Source organism: Echiichthys vipera (assembly GCF_963691815.1).
Source record: "Echiichthys vipera genome assembly, chromosome: 14".
Lineage (NCBI taxonomy): Eukaryota > Metazoa > Chordata > Actinopteri > Perciformes > Trachinidae > Echiichthys > Echiichthys vipera.
This window is the reverse complement of record NC_139839.1, coordinates 24,349,281-24,372,549: the sequence shown is the minus strand read 5'-3', so window position 1 is coordinate 24,372,549 and position 23,269 is coordinate 24,349,281. Positions and strand designations below refer to the sequence as shown.

The 23,269-nt window shown below is 38.8% G+C and overlaps 2 protein-coding genes across 2 annotated transcripts; both read left to right on the top strand.

The window, feature by feature from the left end:
• Positions 1–372: 372 nt before the first annotated feature.
• LOC310956345 (neutrophil collagenase) lies at positions 373–12,469 on the top strand (the record flags this gene model as incomplete). Its single annotated transcript, XM_083926542.1, has 10 exons — positions 373–510; positions 3,488–3,738; positions 4,300–4,448; positions 4,520–4,645; positions 7,073–7,234; positions 8,872–9,018; positions 9,050–9,253; positions 9,416–9,575; positions 11,048–11,148; positions 12,330–12,469. 10 exons carry the CDS (start codon positions 373–375, stop codon positions 12,467–12,469), a joined length of 1,578 nt encoding a protein of 525 aa, XP_083782668.1.
• Positions 12,470–13,975: 1,506 nt separating this feature from the next.
• Positions 13,976–16,720, top strand: mmp13a (matrix metallopeptidase 13a). Its single transcript, XM_083927438.1, has 10 exons — positions 13,976–14,077; positions 14,264–14,505; positions 14,594–14,742; positions 14,972–15,100; positions 15,209–15,370; positions 15,474–15,603; positions 15,717–15,850; positions 15,961–16,120; positions 16,248–16,351; positions 16,442–16,720. Exons 1-10 carry the CDS (start codon positions 13,979–13,981, stop codon positions 16,549–16,551), a joined length of 1,419 nt encoding a protein of 472 aa, XP_083783564.1. The 5' UTR covers positions 13,976–13,978; the 3' UTR covers positions 16,552–16,720.
• Positions 16,721–23,269: the final 6,549 nt, after the last annotated feature.

The window sequence follows — 23,269 nt, the reverse complement described above, 5'->3', positions numbered from 1 at the left end:
TCCCATGTGCATACTGTCGCCACTTTCCACCTCCATGAACTTTGCAGGATATAGAAGCAGTTTCCTATGTCATCTTAAGTAATGTTGATAAAATATTGTTAGTTCTAAATCTAAAAGTAATACCAAAAATGTTTCTCGATTTCTAGCCCGTTAGGACTGTTTTCCTACTCTGAGAAGCTTTAGAAATAAGGGGTCTGGTGTTTCTATGAAAACACATTAAAGAAGACCCTACTTTGCATGGAGCCATGCATCTTGCTGTTCTTGTTTGGACAGGAGCACTCACATAATTAACAGGTGGTCCCCTGTGCAGCTGTATCAGTAGCTGCACATCTCAAAGGCAGGCTGACTTGTTAAGACTCCTGCCTGTCAAACATGGAGATGCTCTGGATGAGTCTTCTGACTCTCGTGATGCCCAGCCACACTCTTGTCACGGCCTTGCCTCTCCGAAACCCAGACCTGCCTACACAACCCCACGCTGGACCATCTGGAGCTGACCAGGAGTTGGCAGAGGTATTTACCACTTTTTACATGGGACATGATCCATGTACATTTAACAGCCAGTTAGATTTACGGGTCTCTGTGCTAAGATAGCGTTGTTTTATTTGCTGGAGTTTGAGCTTTATAGCCCTACTCCCTTGACTTGAGTGGAGCTTTACTCAGGTATGTTGTGGTTTGTTGGTACAATCACCTATTGTTGACCCACTGATGGGATCTGTGTTAACATGGCTACAGAGATCCTTTGCCACAGGTCCACAAATGAATGGCAACATTAAACATATGGTGAAGTGTTGGGATTTATGTTAACATATACAAAGGGAATATTGAAATAAATCATTTTTGCAAACTATTTTATTGATTTATTTTGTGGCTTTTTTTAATACACAGAATGACATTTCTTTTGTTATAGTTATTCTATCATTTTTCCACCACTACATTACCAACACCTATATTCAATAAGATGGAAGTAACCATATAATGTAGGAAAATGGACTTGCATTGGTCCGACTACCTGACAGTTCTGTCTGAAAAAGACAGAGGTTCATGATAATTAATGACTTGGTGTACCCACAGAGTTGAGTGAGAGTTGGTCATCACAGCACCTCTGTTTGTTTTGATGTTATTTTGGAGCAAATCCAGTTCAAATCCGGCACTAAAATAAGAACAGCACATTAATTATGAATTGAAATATGTCTTAATAAATATACATACTGTATATCCTTGCATTGGCTATGTCAATCTACAGAGTTTAACGCTTTGCAATCTCCAGTAATCAGTTATTGAGGGTTGTTCTGCAAAAAGCTGAGAGACAGGTCCACAGATGAATCATTTTGTCGTCTTATAATACACACCTTTGATTCCTTACAATGATGAAATAACAGGAACAGTTTTGATATCATAACTTAATTAGTAAACTCAACTGAAGTTCAGTGAGGTGCAGTGAAAATGACTCTTCTTGATGAGCTCCTCCTCTGAGTCTGTGCCAATTGGCTCCCAGCGTTATCTTGTGGTGATAGGTAATTAAGTCAGGAGATAACAGCAGTCCGACCATAGCCACACACAGTCGCTGTGGGTAATAACATGTGCTGTGTTAAACTGTGTTTAATGTCAGCTTACATTTGTCAAATTTAATTACAGCTTTTTCATAATAACAGCTTCATTAACTGAGATCACACATTTGAATTTTTCATATTATATTTTTGCAGTCAATTTTATTTCCAGATGCTGTTTGAAAGCCTTCTCCTCACTAAAATTGTATTGAATTCTGTATTGAAAGTTGGTTTCATAGATGTTGTTAGGTATAGCAATAAAAATACTCAAGGCGAGTTATTTAAAAATTCGAACATTTTGTTTGGTTGAAAATAGTCAAATTATAGTATATTTTGTCTCATCATATTGTTACCTGCTTTTAAGATCAATCATGTATCAGTATGTGGACCAAGTGCAGTACTGTCCTAATAATAATAGACCTAAAATGGACCATAAAAACATTCTTATTTGTAAATGTTTGTACTCCCATGTTGCTGTGCTTGGTTTTGCCTCCATTACACTCAGGTTTCGTTTCTGTTCTGGGAGGCTACACAACAAGCTTACAACACGTACAGTGATGAAGTCGTCTGCTCCATCAAATGGGCTTTTCTGTCTTTATTGTGATAGTTTCCTGGACAGGAGCGACCGTCACATCACCAGCGCTTTTCTGAAAGTTCAGAGATCACCTGGAAGCCCTCGGAGCAGCCACACAAAAGGCTGACAATACAGTCTCTCCTCATTGGGAACCACTGAAAAAAGACGCTGGCGCTCAGATAATATGACGATACAGCATACGTCTGAGCATGGAGACAACTGTACAGGTCTCTATAGAGCTGCAGTGATCCTATAAGTGAGAGGCTACAGTAAATGTAGGCCAACTACAGCCACACTGCTATTGACACCTTCAATTATACACCATCGCATGTATGTATGTATGTATGTATAAAATTATAGTACAGCAACGTGCACCAAAGTATTATTAAAGCTTTGAGAAAATGTTTGGAATGTTTACAGTAAAGACTGTAAGGCAAGGTAAGGCAGGTTTGTTTGGGGCCTATAGCACCTTTCAACAAACTGCTTCACATAGACAGCAGAGAAAGAGAAGGGAAAAGAAAGATGCTTCATTTGTCAATCGACACAAGGCTGTTGTACAAAAGGCAATTGAAATATATATTTCGCATTTACCTCCTAAATATCATACTGACAAATGCTTTTTCGCGCAGGGACAGGTTGGGGGAGGGTTTGGTGCCTTTCTCGAGAGCACCTCAGCAGTGTCTGGGAGGCCAACTGGCACCTCTCCAGCTACCAGTCTACACACCTTACAAGGACTGAGCTACTGCCACACCAAAGCATTAAGAAAAGATACAAACAGGTTTTTTCCTCCTTCGTTCAAAAAAATCCCTGTCCAAATGAAAACACAAAAACTCAAATGAAGCCCTGGTAAGAACATGACAAACCTACAGGTGACAATATAACCCTAACCCAAAGGCCTTCTTGGCTAATCAGAAGCCTGAAAAAAATCAATTACAAGAAGGTACAGTGGTACACGGATAACTTTGTAGACACCTCTTTTCATTAATATCCTGGAGGACGAAATGTACATTATGCGCAAACCTGTAAAAAGTCCTGTTTGCAAAGTTAGAACATGCACTATTTCATCCACGACCGCCATTGCACCAAATGTCACCACATTTGTGATGCCTCACAAAAGAGCTAACAACTCACACATTGATGTTACAAGCCAAAAACTGTGAAAAAGGAGTTTGTGAAAGTCTTCACCCTGGAGAAATGAAGTTTGCATGTGGACAAAAGGTCAAAACGCATAGGAAGAGCTATGTTTAAAAAAAATATCTGTGTTAGGCCTAAGAGAGTGTTCAGCATTTAAATGTTGTACATCCCCTCAGTCATTACCTTTATTTGACTGTAGAAGTACATCATTTTGCACAATTATCTTCCTCAGGAATATCTCCGGCACTTCTATGGCTACAAGTCTGAGAGACAGAAGAGGACCGCAGACACAAGTGTAGAAGCTGACAGGAGGAGGAGTCGCTGTGATGAGCTCCAGAAGATGCAGCGCTTCTTTGGTTTGCCTCCAAGTGGAGAGCTGACCAATGAGACTCTGGCAGTCATGAAGAGGCCGCGCTGTGGTCTGTCAGATGTGGAACCCTTTGAAGAGACAATTCGCTGGAAGAAGAACACCCTCAGCTACAGGTCAGGAATGATCAGGAAGTAGGGCAGTAAAAATGGCCTTTACAGACAGCAACAGTGAGCTGCATTCTCTTACCAATGTGAGGCTGTAATTTGCACAGCAGTGCTCTGAGCCTAAGGTTAATGAGAGCACGGCATGACACATGAACACAACAACAATGATAACATACTAATGTGTAGTAGGGAGAATCATGTTCACCATCTTAATTCAAATGTACTTATAAGCGCTGAAAAAAAACTCAAGCTGGAGGGAGTGTTAGTTTTGCAGGTATTAAGTTAAAAAAAAGTATGAGACAAATAAAAGTTCTGAGCACTTATTATAATTCATTATGAGGTGGTCATGAATTCGTGCACCACATTTCATGGCCATCCATCCAATAGTTGAGATATTTCAGTCTGGACCAAAGTGGACCATTGCCATCAATAAACTCCTGTCTCATGCCATAAGCATTCTTCTACCATTCAGCAGCCAAAAACATGTGTAATACAAAAAGCACTAAATTTTTCGGATTAGTGAAGATTAATTAAATTAAGTAGAAGTAAAATTTGATCTTCTATCTTCAGGATCGCTGGCTACAACCTCCCCACCCCAACTGCAAAAGTTCACAAAGTCTTCAGGGCAGCGTGGAAGCTCTGGTCCAACGTCGCACCAATGAAGTTTCGCAAGCGGAGCAAGAAAGATGCTGATATTGCCATCTCCTTCCACAATGGCGGTTAGCTTCAAAGAGGCACATGGCATAAAAGATTTCCTGAGTATAATGGTAAACTACATTGTTTGTTACAGACCATGCAGACGGCTCACCTTTTGATGGCACAGGAGGAATCCTGGCTCATGCCTTTCTGCCTGGGTTTGGTATTGGTGGAGATGTGCACTTTGATGCTGAGGAAGAATGGAGCTTTAACTCTACAGGTACCATACAAGATGGAAATCTGACTCACTAAAAAAAATAGAATTACAGTAGTTCACTTAAATTGGTTTGACATGTTGGGATGAGACTGTTGGATAGAAAGTGAACAAGCACATTTTGGAAAATATCAAATCTGTTTAACTTGATCGACTTGATCAATCTGAATACTTGTCTGTACTTACAAGTAACCACACATGGAGTTAACACAGTTGCACACTATTCGCCCACATTAGAGTCTGATACGAGATATCTTGAACATACAGTAATCTGGGTGAAAGTGTTTGTTGGCCCATCCTTACGTGCCGGCCTCCTCCATACAGTAGGTGAACTTTGTCACTCTTTATACTACATCAGTCATGTTTGTCATAATCATTATCATTTTCATATTCTATCACATTAGATGTGCCTGTTCCTACTATTCTGCTGTATTAACTGCCATAACATATAAGTCATATTCACATGACTATAGATATTGTTATAGTTACTGTTTTGGCTGCTTGCATCTCTGGAAGTGTGTCTGTCTCTCTGTCTTTTGTCTTTCTATCTTTCTCTCTCCTTTTCTTCCTCCCCAACCGGTGCAGACAGATGTCCGTCCTCCACAGAGCTGGGTCTGTCTGACGTTCCTGCCTGTTATAGGGAAGGTTTTCGTTGCCACCGTACTCTACAGGGGAATTGTTGGGTCTATGCCTACTTTGTAAAGTGTCCTGAGATAACCTTTGTTATGTTTGGCACTATAAATAAAAATTGAATTGAAATTGAATTGAATTCAACTGACTTCCTCCTTCAGGGCAGCCCTGCACATCCTGGCTCATGATGACATGGGTTATATACAAATTGAATAGTGCATTACTTTCCATAGGTAGGAAAGACAGAGTACTTCTTATAGTTTAAAAAGTTTATTGTAAAAAAACAACGGGAAATAATCTGCCTGGCCAGGGGCTCTCTCTGGGGTCAGAAGCTGCAGACATTCTGGCTTTCAACCAAGTTGTCGCTGCAGCCACGGAGGCAGAACAAGCACGGAGCCCCTCCTTCTCAGAGAGTTTATAGTGCATTATAGTTCATGAGTTGTTGTGATTGGTTCAGAATGTTGTTGAAGCAGTTCCTGGTTTCTGGTTCCATCACTCCAAAACTGACTCTCATTCGTTCACGAGTTGAATCCTCTGCCCCATATTCATGTTAGGCCTAAGCCAGGGGTAAGCAATTCAGGTCCTGGAGAGCCACTGTCCTGCATGTTTTAGGTTTCTCCCTACCCTAACACACCTGAGTCTAACAATAATCAAACTGTGACAAGCATCAGCTGCTTGATAAAGAGCAAATCATTAGAATCAGGTGTGTTAGAGCAGAGAGAAACCTCAAACATGCAGGACAGTGGCACTCCAGGACCGGAATTGCCTACCCCTGCCCTAAGCAAAGGAGGACTCAAATGCAGTGAGGGTACGGTAAATGCAGGCTTTAATTCTGACAATCAAGTAATCAAAACATAAACGACGCAATATTTAGAAAAAGGACAAGGCTGTGGAAATGTCTGGAGGTACACCACATGACGATACGAAATACTCTGGCAACAAGACAGGGGAAGACGAGGACTATATACACATGAGGGAGCATGAGACAGCTGGAAGGGCAAGGGACCTGAAATGAGAGGAAGATTATCCTTTCAAAATAAAACATGAATTTCACAAGACAAAAACCCAAGACAGGACACCTCTCACCGCGGTGTGACAGTTCACACAGATCCTCCCACGATCCACCAGCTCCTGTAGAAAGAAGACTCCCTACTCTGAAGAAACCAGCCTGGTGGCTGACCCCCTCATTTCATTGCACCTAGTTTTAAACTGGAACTTATTTGCAACACCTTTTAATTATGCCATCTATGTTAAGTTGATAATAATGTAAAAGCATGCTAAACATTTTTTTTTACTTCTATATGTACACAGTGAGTAATAACAAACCTTCCATTATTTTATGACAAAAATCAACATTGAATGTTTAAAAATCCCCACAGTACGAACATTGAATTCTATATCTGTCTGTTAAGTCATGATGTAACGCCCTTTCAAAATATGATTTCCGGGTCCAAGCGGTCCAAGCCGCTTTATTTCTCAAACGCCACAGTGCCGTGTTCCCTGTTGTTTGAACAGATCTGAGTTTTAAAAAAACAGTTAAATTGTCATTTTCCCTCTTTGTTATGGATGAAAAAGATGTCTAACTTATGAAAGAGGTGATCGTAATTGTTCGCCGTTGTTATCTGTTTTGTTTCAATGGAGCGTTTGGACCTAGAAATCGTATTTTGAAAGGGTGTTACGTCAGACTTTACAGCCAGATAGTGAAGTCTTTTCTTCTCACTGACATTTTTGAAAACTGTTTTGTGCAGGACTACAACCTTTCTGTGCCATAAAACCATCAAAAGGTTTGTGTTCCTGCTCCAGGTTTCAACCTATTTGCTGTAGCAGTCCATGAATTTGGCCATGCACTTGGCCTGCCCCACTCACCTGATCCTGGAGCTGTCATGTACCCAGCATACAACTTTGCCCCCAATTACGAACTTCAGCTCTCCTTCCGTGATGTCAAAGATGTTCAGCGCCTGTATGGTGAGTTTAGCTCAATTCAAATGATGAAGCATCATTTCACTGCTTGGATACAGAAAGGTTACGGATTTTTTTCCCAAAGCAGAAGAACAGACAATGTAATACAGGTTATACACTGTGCCTCATTGTGAGATACTTTGCTAGGTGCAAAATGACCCTATCCTTACCTTCACTTTGCTCTCAACCTGAACGTTTATTAAAATAAACTTTATAGATAGTTTTTGCATGTTTAAGACTATTTGCACACAAAGAAGATACAAAATAAATACAATGACAAAGAGAGAAATGTACTGTGCATGAGAGGAAAGGTGCCTGTAAATGCTTACTCAAAATCACCCCCTTTCAAACAAATAATAAAATAAAATAAAATGAGATTACTCATCAATAAAACATTCAAACAATACAAGCAAACAACAAACACATAGCACCAACACTATTTATACACAAAACACACAATCAAGCATAAACAGTAATATAATAATAAAGAAGAACAAAGAATGAAAAAATCTAGGCTAATTGGATATGTTCAACCAACAGAAGCTTATTGTTATAAGGTTCAAGACTACATTCATTTAAATTTGTCCTAAAAACTGGAAAGGAAAATAATGATTTTAGTATCATGTCCCATAACTTAGTTACATGCACAAAAGGAGCATGAATACACACGATGACACTTCTGTAATCAAACAGTAATGCTGATGTAGATAGTATTTTGGAGTTTTTGTTCCCACAGCAGTGGTGGGAACCAACCCTTAAAACTTAAAACCACAATATCCGCCTCCTTACGCTTCATCTTTAGTATGTTGAAATGTGTTTCAATGACGTCTTAATAATGTCTAGAATTGAGGAAGTCTAGATAATGACCAGCACACCCCCCCCCCCCCCCTTTTTTTTAGCTTAGACATTCAGTTTTGTATGTAAGATTATATATAGACGGCTAATGCAGGTTAGCATACAGGTTAGCAGAAAGCATTAAAACAGTGAAGTGTGTGTGAAATGGTTTTTGAGTGTTACTATATTTAATGTTTGATGGGAAGCAGAACACACACTGCACACAAATGTCCAATAATTATCTTTTTATGTTCATCATGTTGTGGGCGGCACGGTGGTGAGGTGGTTAGCACTATCGCCTCACAGCAAGAAGGTTTCTTGTTCGAATCCCAGCTGGGGCCCTTCTGTGTGGAGTTTGCATGTTCCACCTGTGTCTGCATAGGTTTTCTCCGCCTTCTCCGGCTTCCTACTCCGAAGACATGCAGTTGTTAGGTTAATTGAGGACTCTAAATAGGTGTGAGTGTGAATGGTTGTCTGTCCCTGTTTGTCTCTATTGGCCCCGTGATAGACTGGCCTCCTGTCCAGCTGATGTCCACCCCGATGTCAGCTGGGATCGGCTCCAGCACCCCGCGACCCCGATCGGGACAAGTGGTTGAGGATGGATGGATGTTTTTTTTCATATCTAAGGCATTCATACAGATTATACTCCCTGCAGACTTCTGTGACTTTGGCTTGGAATTGATTCGATTCTTTGCAGATGACATATTCCTGTGAATCACGTATCCTATGACCTATCACATTTCAAAGGGTAGGCTCTTATTGTTTCTTACAAAAAAAGCACTTCAACTGTTTATTTCTGATGCTTGCAGGTATCAGTCCCAACTTTGCTTCACTATTCTCAAAAAGACCTCCTCCGAGAACACCAAACAAATGTGATCCAGATTTGTCCTTTGATGCTGTAACAGAGTTACAACAGGAGGTCCTGTTTTTCAAAGATAGGTACGTAAACTGTCCCAGTATGTCTACATCATGAAGGGTGACAATCAGATTGGCCTCTCACCTGGTCTCCTTGGATACTGGATAAAACAATAATTGAAATGATTATGCATTTCAGATTTATGTGGCGCAAACATCCTCAGTTTGATGAAACAGGAATCACCCTGATAAGCAGTCTGTGGCCAGACAGTGTACCTCCCTACTTGGATGCTGTCTATGAGAATGTGGAGAGGAATGTTAATGTGTTTTTCAAAGGTAAATAATAAATAAATACATATATCCTTAAATAGCACCATGAGTTGCACACTATATACATGAATTGACTTTTTTAATTAAAAAGGCAGCCATACACAAACCGGTAGTGGCTATGAAATATTCTGCATCTGTAAATGTGAGACTGTAGTGTTTTTGTTTCAGGTCATCAGTACTGGGTAGTGAGACAGTTAAAACTTGAGGAGGGTTTTCCAAGAAAGATCTCAGACTTGGGCTTCCCCTCCAGAATAAAATCTGTAGATGCCGCTCTTCACTTCAGAAATGACCGCTACACTGTGTTCTTCACTGGCCATGAGTGTTGGAGGTATTTAACATCCCACAGTTCCCTCCTGCCTATAGTCTTTATGCTAAGATAAGCTAATGGCCTGCCTACTGTAACTTTGTACTGAATGTTCTGTGAGTCTTGAGTGCATGGCTATTAGTAATTTTGGAAAAAAAGGATTTTTGTAAAAGCTACAATAATTCAGGGTCTGGGAGGAAGAAGGTTTTATGTGTGGGTGAATAGTGTTAATCAAACTGGCAGTCCGTCAGTAATGATGAACATAAAATACTTTTCTTAAAACCCTCAAGTTAAATTAAACCTTTAACTATCAGACATGAAGAGAGAAAGATATCATTAGGTGCACTTTTTAAATAAATGTCATGTACTTAAGTACTCCGGGAGAGTCCCTAACAGCCGGATGTGGCTAACACTGATTAGCTCGGGACAGTACGGTGAAGATATTAAATGTTTTTTGTAACCACTAATACTGCTCAAAATAACACAAGACCTCTGCAGCAGCATGAGAAGAGTCCCTACACAGAAAACAAAGCAGCAATGTTTTCCTTCCTTTTGGATTGCATTTGGTAACCGATTTGAATGGAATTTACTATGAGAGGAGCTGGTACAGGGGCCAGTAGGTAAGTCTTTTAAACACTCTTTTAATAAACTCCGGGTTCACTAATACGTTGCTGGTGCTTCGTTTAATGTATTGGGCTCTATACTACTGCAGAGGTTTGGTGTTATTTTGAGCAGAATAAGTGCTTAAAAAAAGTGTTTTAATGCCTCAACCGTGCAGCCTCGAGCTAATCACTGTTAGCCACGTCCGTCTGTTAGCGTCTCTCCCTGATTTTCTCCGTTAATAGTTGTTACATGAAAAAAACTGTCTCAGTGGCTTGTTATATGTATGTAAGTGCCAGAAAGGACCATGGGATGATTTTGCGCAAGAATTACACTTGTAGTCTATTAATACTGTCAGTCGTCCTGGGACCTTGATTCCAGAGCATTGGATCTCCAGGAGATACAGCCTCTCCTCTTCTCTCTCTCCCTCCCACTGTGCATGCTGTCCTTCTCTCTGTGTTTGTTACCTTTCTCCTATCTGTTTGAATGGTGTGAATGAGCTTTGCCTCTTTGCAGGTCCATATTCCTCATATATTTTTGTAATCTATATGTATTTGAGGTATCATTTTTAAAGAGAATCGTATGCCCTGCAGATTATGAAGCCTCTTGAGTCAAATTTGTAATATGTGATATGGGGCAATATAAATAACTTGGTTTAACTATTTACTAAGCTTTTGATGTAATGATAAGTCATACATGTACTGTGTAAGTAAAGCAACTTGCTGTCAATGGCTGTGCGATTTCTCATGCAACGTGGGTTTTAAGCTAAATAGTCAGGGTGACTTTGCTGTCATTAGACACAGCAGGCACTGCGATTTACCATGTAAAATTGTAACGTATTAGCAGGAAAACATAGTGGCAACGCTCTACCATGTTTTCTTGTGTACAATATGTAGGTACAATGAGCAGAAGAAGATGATGGAGGGATCACCAACACTTACAGAACAGCAGTGGCCGGGGATTCCGACTCCCATAGATGCGGCTGTCTTCTATGAGGGTACAGTAGTTACATCACCTTCCTTTCCCGTCCTCAGTTTTATGAAAGGTGCTACACGTCGCAAACCTACAGTTCATTTTACATAGACAAAAAGTGGTTTACTTCATCTACTACACTGGTTGGAGTATCAAGTCAAATAAAGTAAGAAAAATGACTTGCAAGCAGGCCAACGGTGACAAAACATAAAGCTAAGGGTCAGGTGCTCTACTCAAAATACTGAAAAAAAATAGAGTGGGGTCGCCTCCACACGGCTCTCACGCCACCTGAAATAGCAACAACAAAACAAACAAAAGAGAAACTCAGATTAACACACACACAGAGGGAGAGTGACTTTAATCTCTATTTAGGACGCCATTACTCCATTATGTGTCTACATTGCAAACCGTTTAATATTGCTCTGAATGTCGAGTACCGTCCCTTTAAGAACTATTTCTGGACCTAGATTTAGGACCCAAATTATTTCAGTTATTTGACGTGCAACCTTTGATGTTGTCAGTAGATAAGCTTTGTGAAGGCCTTAGACTACCGATGGATCCTGATTTTACGGATACATCAAGTTACGTGTCATGGGCATAGTAAAAAAAAAAAAAAAACTGATGATGATTATGTATTATTCGATATAGTAAAAGCAATTCTTTACAAAAAAGAAAGGGACCTATGACAAAGCTCTGAGGCATCCCACGTTCATTTGACAGGTAGGAAATAAAACAATTAGGGGGGAGTGTCTGTCAAAAATAAAATATGATGATCAACTGTAACAAAGCTTAAATCTATTAAAATCAGGGCAGACCCTTCACCAGAATCATCAGTAGATTATTGATCCCCCTAAGTAGTGTGTTTGTATACAACCTAAGATCTGAGAGAGGACCTTTTTCAGAAAGGTAACATGAGGCTCTAAGTACACACCACCTCTTAATTAAAAGGAGACATTCATACACCACATTTTTAGGCTTTTACTTAGACTATCTAAGAAAACTTATGAAATGTCATTGTTACAATTTCAAAACGTAATTGCTGGAAACTGATACAAATATGTTTATTGGCCTGTCTGGCTTATATGATTTATCAAAAAATATCGATATCGCAGTTGGTATTAGTCCATATCAGATTTATCACTTATGATGTTATGTGTATTTTGAGCACTGAACTGTTTAACAATAATAAATCTCCATTCCCAAAAGGACTTGTGCACTTCTTCAAGGGAAACATGCACTACAAATTTGACTCCAACTCCAAACATGTCGTGTCCACCAGCCCTGCTAATGACCTACTGGAATGCAAGAAGAATGACGACAATGAAGTTCTGGCAGAGAGGAGATAATTTAAGGAAAGCTCTTTATGTACTGTAGCCCTATGGCATTGGTGCTGTGTATTTACTGTGTGTATGCACAAAGTGTTCCAAAACTCCTCGATTCAGCAATAACCATAATCTACCTAACACCAACGTGTAAACTGATAAATAATCCAGGGTGGTGGTTGAAAGTGTTAAAATGTTATATGTAATTATATAATTGTGCCTTGTATCAAAGTACAGGTTTTGGTCTTGTGTTTGGTTTTGATGTTTCTTCAAATGTTGCAGCTGGATGTGTGATAGATGATATACGATATACCATGTCACCATGTGTATTTAAGAGTTAGAGGATTTCTTTCAAGGATGCAAAACATAAAATGTATTTCCGTGGTTGCACCTTCACATCACTGTGACAATAACCTATTACGACAGTTAATTATTGCTTAATATTGCTACACATTCAGTGTGTCTGCATTTACTGGTGTTGATTAATTTAACTGAGACAGTACATTGCAAGAGACAGTATTACTGCTCCATGTCCACTATGAGGCAACAGTAACCAAAGCTTTTCACTAACACTGATGTACAAAGGGATTGTAAATACTGTATTACAGAGATACCTGGATGGAAAATAACCAGTTAACTCAAACACTTCTGCCATGAAGTCAAAAACATTTTTTTATGTACAGCATCCATTAATATTATAGAATGAACTCAGTGTGAGTTACAGTAGAATAGATCTTTAAGATAATAAAATGCAGCATAAACACCATCAATTGTACGTTTGATTCCAACATGTAAGTACCTAATATTTAATGTAATTAATAAAATGTTAATTTAGGATATATTTGGTCCTGCTTATCTGTTGTCTATTATTTATTTGTTATTTTAATAACATCTTTACTGATTTTTATTACATTTGGTGGAAACGTAGAAGATGACACCAGGAGGAAATTGTTTTTTATTTTTATTTTTTTAATTTATCTTTTATAAATTTTCAGTTTTTTCAAGGTTGACAAAACATGTCCTCATAGCTGTTCTGGAGCTTTCAGACCTCAGCAAACTCATTACAAGATACAGAATATTTCTGACCAAATTAAATAACAACTATTGAAGTTACCTGACCTAAAGCAATGCCACATCTGCATGTCCATCACTTTTTTCAGTAGTATGAGGCAGATCTGAATCGAAATTCAAATTGAAATTTTTATATATTGTATATACATGTATTTGTTTTTTTTTTAAATTAGATTCATATTGTTCATATTGTGCAATTGTTGTTGTAATCATTACTTTATGAAAATGTTCCCAGGAATTTTCGCTTACATGTTACAAATGTCTTGTGTCATCGCCATAATGACAGTGTCTGGTTTAAGGAAACTTTTTTATTAGGTGAGCAATCAAAGCACTACTTCCTCTCTTACCCATAAAAGGAATATTGAGTCACTGACTCAAGGAGGTAGTTGCTCAACACGACCTGTGCTCTGCCTATATAACAGCTGCCTGTGGCACATGAACACAAGTTGGATTCAACGAAACATGAAGACTTTCAATCTGTGCATTCTACTGAGCCTGGCAGTCACAGTTTACTGTGTGCCAATATCGAAGGTTACGGTACGAGATGAGGATTTTGCAGAGGTATGCATTGCTTTTCCCCCTTCATTTTGTATCCTTACTATTTAGAATTTGGAAAATTCAATGTTTTGCTGTACAGGGAAACAATCTAGAAGCTGCTACAAATAGCTCTCCAAATAATAACAATCAGAACCCCTTTTTCTACAGCTGATGCATATTTTATTATCAAACTCCTGTTCTGTGTTACAGAGCTACCTGAAGAAATTCTACAACCTAACAGAGGAGACAGGTCCAACGTTCAGACGGGGGATCAGCCCAGTGAGCAGGAAGCTGAGTGAGATGCAGAGATTCTTTGGTCTCCAGATCACCGGGACGCTGGATGCTGACACCATGGCGATGATGAAGAAGCCCCGCTGTGGTGTTCCAGACAGCAAGATTGCCCTATACTCCACGTTTGGAAATAAATGGGAGAAAAACAGCCTTACCTACAGGTGACTGTTCTGAAGAGAGAAAGTGTTTGAAAAAGACATTGTAGTAAGTCTCACTAATAATATTCTTGACCACTTGTCTGCCCTACAGGATAGAGAACTACACACCTGACATGTCTGTGTCAGAGGTAGATAACTCCATAGAGAGAGCGCTGCAGGTTTGGGCCAAAGTCACTCCTCTGAGGTTCACCAGAATCTACAGTGGCACCGCCGACATCATGATCTCCTTTGGCCGCCAAGGTGAGAACACAAGAACCTTTCCTGTATCTTCCCAAGTTATATAGCCTAATCTCTCTATGCTCAGGTTATTGGTTGTGACGTACCATAAAGCCTTTTTTATCTAACTACTCTCCCGCAACTTGAATCAGTTTGGACATCTGATCAAATGGAGAACTAAGGTGCATTTTAAAATCCATTTCTGATTTGCTAGTAATGGCTTGAACCTCTATTTGGTTGTTCTTGTTTCCAGAACATGGTGATTATTATCCCTTTGACGGCCCTGATGGAACTCTTGCCCATGCCTTCGCCCCATCCCCTGGCATTGGAGGAGACGCTCATTTTGATGAGGATGAGACCTTCACCTTCCGCTCAAACACTGGTCAGTTTGTCCTGTTTTACTCACTTACTATTTGTCAGTGAGTGTTTTAGATGATATAATCATGGAGAGGAATGCAACTAACATATAATTGGGTGTTCTCTGCTGCAGGCTATGTCCTCTTCATGGTTGCTGCCCATGAGTTTGGTCACTCCCTGGGCTTGTCTCACTCTGATGACCCTGGTGCTCTCATGTACCCTGTGTACACATTCAACGACCCTGACACCTTCATTCTGCCCCGGGATGATGTCAACGGCATCCAGTCTCTCTATGGTTCGTACTAAATCCTTGGATCATCAGTGCCCGCTTGTGCACACTTGACCAAAATCTTTGATGATGTCGTTGTAATGAGATTCTGATTTTTTCAAATGTCCAGGTCCAAACCCTGATACGGATTCCTCTGGAGATGAACCTGAGCCCCCCACCACGCCTGATGCCTGTGATTCAACCTTGGTCTTGGATGCTGTTGCCACCCTGAGGGGAGAGATGCTCTTCTTCAAAGACAGGTATTGTAGACATAGGCCTACAGTTACGTTTAAATATCTGAATGTTGAAGTCCATTAAGAGTTTTTTCTCTTCACACAAGAGCTGTTTTATTCATATTCTGGTGTGTTCTCAGCTTCTTCTGGCGGAGCTACCCTCAGAGCAGGACACCTCAGCAAAGTCTCATCACAAACTTCTGGCCCAGTGCCCCCACCAACATCCACGCTGCCTATGAAAGCCGACTGTCAGATAGTGTCTTTCTCTTTAAAGGTATGTGTTCTCCTGATCCACCCAAGGCTACTTGTATGACAATATTTTCAAGAATACATTATTGACATTTACATGCATACTGAAAAGTGTTTCTTTCAATCTATTTACAGATCGGAAAGTGTGGGCTTTCAGTGGCTATGATCTTGTGAGTGGCTATCCTAAATCCATTTCCAGTTTTGGTCTGCCCAAAAGTGTGAAGAAAATTGATGCAGCCCTTTATGATGTGGAATCTGGCAAGACTCTGTTCTTTGTAGGAAGCGATTACTACAGGTATGTTCATATGATGGGGTGGGAAATGAATTCAGGTGACTGATCAAGGTATGGTGCTGATTTACAAGGTGGTTTAAGAATGGTGAGTCAGTTTAATAACTGTGCGTGTGTGTCTGTGTGTCCTCAGTTATGATGAGTCCAAAAAGACCATGGACCAGGGATTCCCTAAGCGAGTGGATCAGACATTCTCTGGCCTGACCAGCAAGGTGACTGCAGCCTTCCAGTACAGAGGTGAGCAGCATTTACAGTTTTTCCAAAGTCAAGATTTCTGAAGTGAGGAAAATGTTTCACAATAACTAACACAGATTCTCTCTCCTTCAGGTTTTACTTACATCTACAGTGGACCCTACATGTTTGAGTACAGTCTGAGGAGCAAGAGGTTGTTCCGTGTGCTGAGGAACAGCTACTTCCTGCGCTGCACTAACTTCTAGACCACTTCAGAGTGACGCTGTTTATGTCACCACTGTGAATGAGAATGAAGGGAGTTCCAGTGTCTATACTATGGAATAATATATCTTATAATGTATAATTATATTGTTACACACCAACGGGTATTAACTGGATCTATGCCCGCCCTGAGAACAGCACCTTACTTTTTCTAAAAACTTTTTAGAATATAATTTTTGTAATGTCAACCAATGCTTCTTTAATTTAATTTAACTCTATTTTATCTGAGTTTATTAATATAATGTTCATAATTTAATTAGTGTTGTTTTTTTTGTTGCTGTTTTGAATTTGTGTTTTATGTAGTTTAACTGTGGAACTTTGGAGCATGTTACATAAATTAATCTTTAAACATTAACATGTTTAAATGTCAGATTTTCACACCACTGTGATAAAACTATGTATGTATGTAAATATTAAAACATGACAGAATTAGCAAATAAAAGTTGTTAAAATATCATTTAAAGTCTGTGTTGTTGTTAATTTGCAGATGTAGCTCAAAAGATAATGGCCTGTTTATCATGATAGTGCTTTTACATTTACTTAACAAGACTTATATTTTTTCATCAACAGAAAGCTGAAAAAACCCAGTCATCTTCTGTATCTATGCATTAAAAACGTATCCTTATTTAAAGTAGCCCTCCACTCAACAGTGTTTTCTTTCTGTTTCTGTCCTTTAAAATGCCTGACACTGACTATTATATATAGTCAGGGAGCCAAAGTCTCAAAAATGAGTTGAACCTCACATACTTTTGATTTGTGTTTTTGTGTTTTGTTTTGTTTGGCAATGTCTTAAGAATTTTGCGTACAATTGAATATCTACAGTAGAAAACCAAGAAAATCTTTTTTAAATATTGAAAAACTTAAAGCAGACTGACTTGATAACTTCAGAATCAAACTTAAAGCAGACTGACTTGATAACTTCACAATAAAACTTAAAGCAGACTGAATTAATAACTTCAGAATCAAACTTAAAGCAGGCTGACTTGATAACTTCAGAATCAAACTTAAAGCAGACTGACTTGATAACTTCAGAATCACACTTAAAGCAGACTGACTTGATAACTTCAGAATCAAACTTAAAGCAGACTGACTTGATAACTTCAGAATCAAACTTAAAGCAGACTGACTTGATAACTTCAGAATCACACTTAAAGCAGACTGACTTGATAACTTCAGAATCAAACTTAAAGCAGACTGACTTGATAACTTCACAATCAAACTTAAAGCAGACTGACTTGATAACTTCAGAATCAAACTTAAAGCAGACTGACTTGATAACTTCAGAATCACACTTAAAGCAGACTGACTTGATAACTTCAGAATCAAACTTAAAGCAGACTGACTTGATAACTTCACAATCAAACTTAAATCAGACTGACTTGATAACTTCACAATCAAACTTAAAGCAGACTGACTTGATAACTTCACAATCAAACTTAAAGCAGACTGACTTGATAACTTCACAATCAAACTTAAAGCAGACTGACTTGATAACTTCAGAATCAAACTTAAAGCAGACTGACTTGATAACTTCAGAATCACACTTAAAGCAGACTGACTTGATAACTTCAGAATCAAACTTAAAGCAGACTGACTTGATAACTTCAGAAACAAACTTAAAGTAGACTGACTTGATAACTTCAGAATCAAACTTAAAGTAGACTGACTTGATAACTTCAGAATCAAACTTAAAGCAGACTGACTTGATAACTTCAGAATTAAACTTAAAGCAGACTGACTGGATAACTTCAGAATCACACTTAAAGCAGACTGACTTGATAACTTCACAATCAAACTTAAAGCAGACTGACTTGATAACTTCACAATCAAACTTAAAGCAGACTGACTTGATAACTTCACAATCAAACTTAAAGCCATTTTTGTCTCAGACACAAGACAAGCAGCAGCAGTGCAGAGCAGACCGAGAAAGTCTCTAGCAAAAAAAAACAAAGTAAACACGAAGCAAAGAGTAGGGTATTTTCACAGGTGAATCTAGGTTCAACCCGATAAGCCGTGAGCCGAGGAGAAAATAACCTCCTTGTGAGAGTAAATGCATGAGACTCCAGTTGGATATCTGACTCGGAAAGTTGGGACGATCCACACAACCCCCGAGTTGACATTTAAAGATTGCTGCCCCGGTTATAAACAGTAAGAAGCTCCATTTATATGGCTAACTGTAGTTATTTTTTTTTAAGATTAGTTTTTTTCAGTGACCTGTATGCGGAGAAGGGTTATAAATAGTCGCCTACGATGTAGTGAATGACCTTTTGTAGATGTAGCCATCTTGTTTCCGATTCCATTTTTGGCCATTGGCTACTTTTTTCCGACTTTGTAACTGATACGCTGATACCTCGGGTGTGAGGTAATTCCCAGTTCCGAATTCCGAGGTAAATGGAACGCACCATTACCACACAGTTAGCCTGCAGTTCGATTGCCGCTCAGACTAAAAAAATGCATTTATTGTGCCATTAACTTGGTTTAAGGTGATGTATATTGCTTAAAATATACCATATGATGCCTTTCAATGTTTTTCTGTGACTTTTGAGTACTTTCTAAAGTAGTTTATTGCTAAAAAAGGTTGCTAATTATTGCTAATAGCAACCGCAACATTCTTATCAGTAGCTCAAAATGCTAATTTGTCTTTTGTTTATATACCATAGACTATAATGAAAAAATACAAATACTTACTGAATAGCCTACTGGTAGGCAGTAGCTGGTAAAAAAGCTCTAAAAAAGGAGAACCCAACTTTGAATGCATAGATGGACATCACAACAAACATTTAAAAAATGGAAAAAATAACAACATACTGTATGTTTATAACTTAACTTAACTTAAAACTTTAAACTGGATCTATTTGTGTCACGCTGGGAAAACTGGGTTAACTATGTAACGCCTCATAGGCCAGACTTCATTTTTACAAATGTGTGATTGTATGGTAAAGGATTACTGCCTAAGTGTTTGTAGTTTTTACTGTGTTCTTGTTTCTATATGTGTTTGTGAAAATCCCAAAAACAGGCAATTCACGAAAAACATAAATTGATAATGTATGCATAAAGCATTATGTCGAAACCTGTTTTAAGGAAATGTGTTTGCTGTGGAATGTAAAATGTGCAGCATTTAGAAAACACGCTGCAAATACCACAACACAACACATTAAGAAAAGGTGCTGCAAATAGACTGTAACACAGCAAAACTGTTTCCAGAAGACACTTTAAAGTTTAAAGTGATAAACAAGTCTGTTTTTTCCCACCTGTGTTTTGCCTAGTGTTAACACAATTTGTCCCTAAACCATCTGTTTGTACAGTTGATCGAAGAGCAAACCATCTTGTCACTTAAATAAACACCACCACACGAATGACCACACTCCAGGTCAAGATGACGGAGTTAGCATGCTAATGATGCTAATCCTGACAACTAGCCTCCAAGGAAAATTGAGGGCCAGGGGCTGGCTGTCACTCAAGAGGCCGCACCCCTAATTATTATTATAAACTTAACCTCCAATAAAAGAAAAACTAACCTGTTACAAAAAATATTCACCCTCCTAAGTGAATTCTAAGACAGAATTTTTTTTGTACTAGGCCCTAAACAGGTTAAATTGTGCTGTGAAAATCAGTCTGTTTAACATGGGGGGCAATGAGAAACTGCTCTATTGTGCAAACTACTCCTACTGGACACTCAGAGAACTGCAGTTTTTGGCACTCCCGTATTGGATCAACCAGGAAGGCATTCTTTTTCTTGATATGTTGTGTTGTGGTATTTGCATTTCTTTTTCTTAATGTGTTGTGTTGTGGTATTTGCTGTGCATGTGTTGTCAAATTGATGAATATGTTTTGCTAATTTGCTTGTGTTTTGTTTATTTGCATGTGTTTTCCTAAGGGTCGCCATAGAAACGCCAATAAAGAGTATTATTTAAAAAAGAGAGAAAGCAGTGAGATCATGATGGTTCACTTAACTGTGGGTTCCACTTGTCCTCTAAGTCTTTGGTGTGGATTTTCCAGGTAAGAATGGGGGGTCATTGGTCATCAGCACAGCTCTCTCCACACTGAACTAATGCACATGCTCCACACTGATTACTCAAATGCTTCTAAGTGTGTTACCCACCACTCTTCATGGTGCTTTAAATGCACTGCAGACTGTAGGAGAAACCTAGTACTTATTTAAAGTCATACGGTAGAAGCTATTTTTGCTGGTTATTAGTCCATAACATGACAATGCTACACAGATGGGAAGAACCACATACATCCTAACACCCACTGAGACTTCAACATGTTTAATGTTAACCATGTTCACCATCTTTAGCATGTTAGCAGTTGCTAATTAGCACTAAACACAAAGTGCAGTTAAGGCTAATTGGTAGTGATGTCCAAATGAAGCTTCATGAAGCATTAGTTGTGTTTGTTGACGCCACTAGATGGAGCTCTTGTTTAAAGAAAAGGGCTCAATGAATGGTTCAGTGTGTTTTCAACCCTTTGATGAACTGAGAGCTCTAACCAGTGGACTGAAAGTGGTTCATAAAGTTTTATATGGACATCACTACCAATTGGAGTGCCAAGTTTTGCAGGTATTTGGCCCTAAAATAAAAGATTAATGATGGAGCTACATCAAAAGTTAGAGCATAATAAAAGTTATTATTTCATAACATTCTGAGGAAGACATGAATGTCTGGACCAAATATCATGGCAGTCCACCCAGTAGTTGTTGAGATATTTCTCTCTGAACCACACATGTCAACTTCATGGTGGTGCTAGGGAAATGTCAGGGGATCGGCTTGAACCACGTCGTCTGTACAAAATGTTGTCAATCCATCCTTTAGATGTTGAGCTATTTCACTTAATAAGTGAATATTTTACCTGCTTGTGGCACTACAGGAAAGGTCAGGGGATCAAAGTCAGTGGGCTTCACCTTCTGTGGATTATGAATATATATATATATATATATATATATATTATATATATATATATATATATATATATATATATATATATATATATATATAATGGTTTCCAGAGAAGGAACTTTCCCTGTGTTGAACACCAGCAGTCCAATACTTTAAGAGGTGAATACCACTAATAGGCTGCCAGTCAGCAAGGTCCATCATATCAAAACATAATCTAGAGATGTATAGGAATTTCAAAATCCCAACTAGAATTTGCCCACCCAGATGGTACTGATTACACTACATTTTGGGTCTGGACCCAATGACTAATTGTGCTCTATATGGAACCAAATATGGTCATTTTGTCACAGATATGCTAGATGTAGCCTGTGTGTGTGTTAGTGTGTGTGTGTGTGTGTGTGTGTGTGTGTGTGTGTGTGTGTGTGTGTGTGTGTGTGTGTGTGTGTGTGTGTGTGTGTGTGTGTGTGTGTGTGTGTGAGTGTGTGTGTGTGTACTAATATGCTGCATACTGTGATGAATAATGCAGGGGGTGGTAAAAAGTCTTAGCATCAGCATATAACAGTGTTATGGCAAGAACCTTAATAATGATCCCTAAAATAGATACAAATATTACACATTGTCCTGGAAACAGAAATGATGTATTAATCAGAGCTTTGTGTGTTTTCTGTTGTTTATGTATATACAGTAGATCAAAGTTAAAGAACAGTAACCACTGTGTCAGAAGAGAAGATTTAAACAATGTGTTCAGCACTTCTCGTGCACTTGTTTTACGTGGACTACCGGCCTTTTTGAAGGATTTAAATGAATCTATGTCCTTGTAAAGATCAATATTCTTAAAATCACAGACTGTGAACGCCCAACCTCTCTCTGATGGCTGAGGGGGTTGTCCCTTTGGCCTTCATCTGGACAACCTGCTGTCTCAGGGTTTCAGTCTTCTTAGAGCAGCTGCCACCTTACAAAGTAACCAGGAGAGCTGCAGATAAATAGGGTGTGTACAACACTTAAGTAGATTGTCACCAAGTGCAGATTAACACCAATAACTGGGAGGGAACTGCAAGTGTTCTATAAGTTTGATCACTGCTTTTTTCCCCAATATAAAGTTATTTTGTTGCCTTGGTTATTTTGAAAAACATGCTAGTACAGCAGAAGTTTAGCCACAGCCGATATTCTATCAAATTCTGAACAATAAAATATATATAATGCTGTTTCTCTATAGCGACTCGTTCATCCTCATGGTCTACTTTTACTGTGTCGATTTTCCTGGGACAGACGTTGCACAACAAAGACGGTACAGCTCCTCCCAGTGTCCAGTGTTAGGAAACAACAACCACAATGTAATATTGTAACATACAATTGATTTTACAGATATTTAATGAAAAAAATAATCTAGTTGATGCAAAGAAACATCTCTAATAACTGAAAAAACAATCAGGTCTTTTGGATGCATTAAAGTCCTCATAAATATGTTACAGAATAAATTGACCTCAATCTTGTTAGAAAATGAAGAAAATCTTTAAGATGATTATGCTCAAATTATGAATATTGACTCACTACTATAAACCTAATTGTTACAGCTGTAGAGAAGTGGTTTGGGACTAAAGCTTCACAGTGATGAGTGATCTGTCAGAAGGACTCTGTCACGACATGACACAGCTTGTGTGTTTCTCTCATAAAACACGTCACAGTCTTGTCGGTGGAAACAATAGCCTCAGGGTTCAAGAAGACAGTTTATGATGAAAGACCTCTAAACTGATGGCAGAAAAAACGACTATAGGAATATCACTCAGAATATAAGTTTAAACAA

What these genes read in the sequence shown, in the direction of transcription:
- mmp13a (XM_083927438.1), top strand. Translation starts at nt 13,979, where the DNA reads ATGAAGACTTTCAATCTGTGCATTCTACTGAGCCTGGCAGTCACAGTT. An exon ending in ATGCTCTTCTTCAAAGACAG is followed by an intron (nt 15,604 to 15,716) that starts GTATTGTAGACA and finishes GTGTGTTCTCAG; the next exon opens with CTTCTTCTGGCGGAGCTACC. An exon ending in GTAGGAAGCGATTACTACAG is followed by an intron (nt 16,121 to 16,247) that starts GTATGTTCATAT and finishes GTGTGTCCTCAG; the next exon opens with TTATGATGAGTCCAAAAAGA.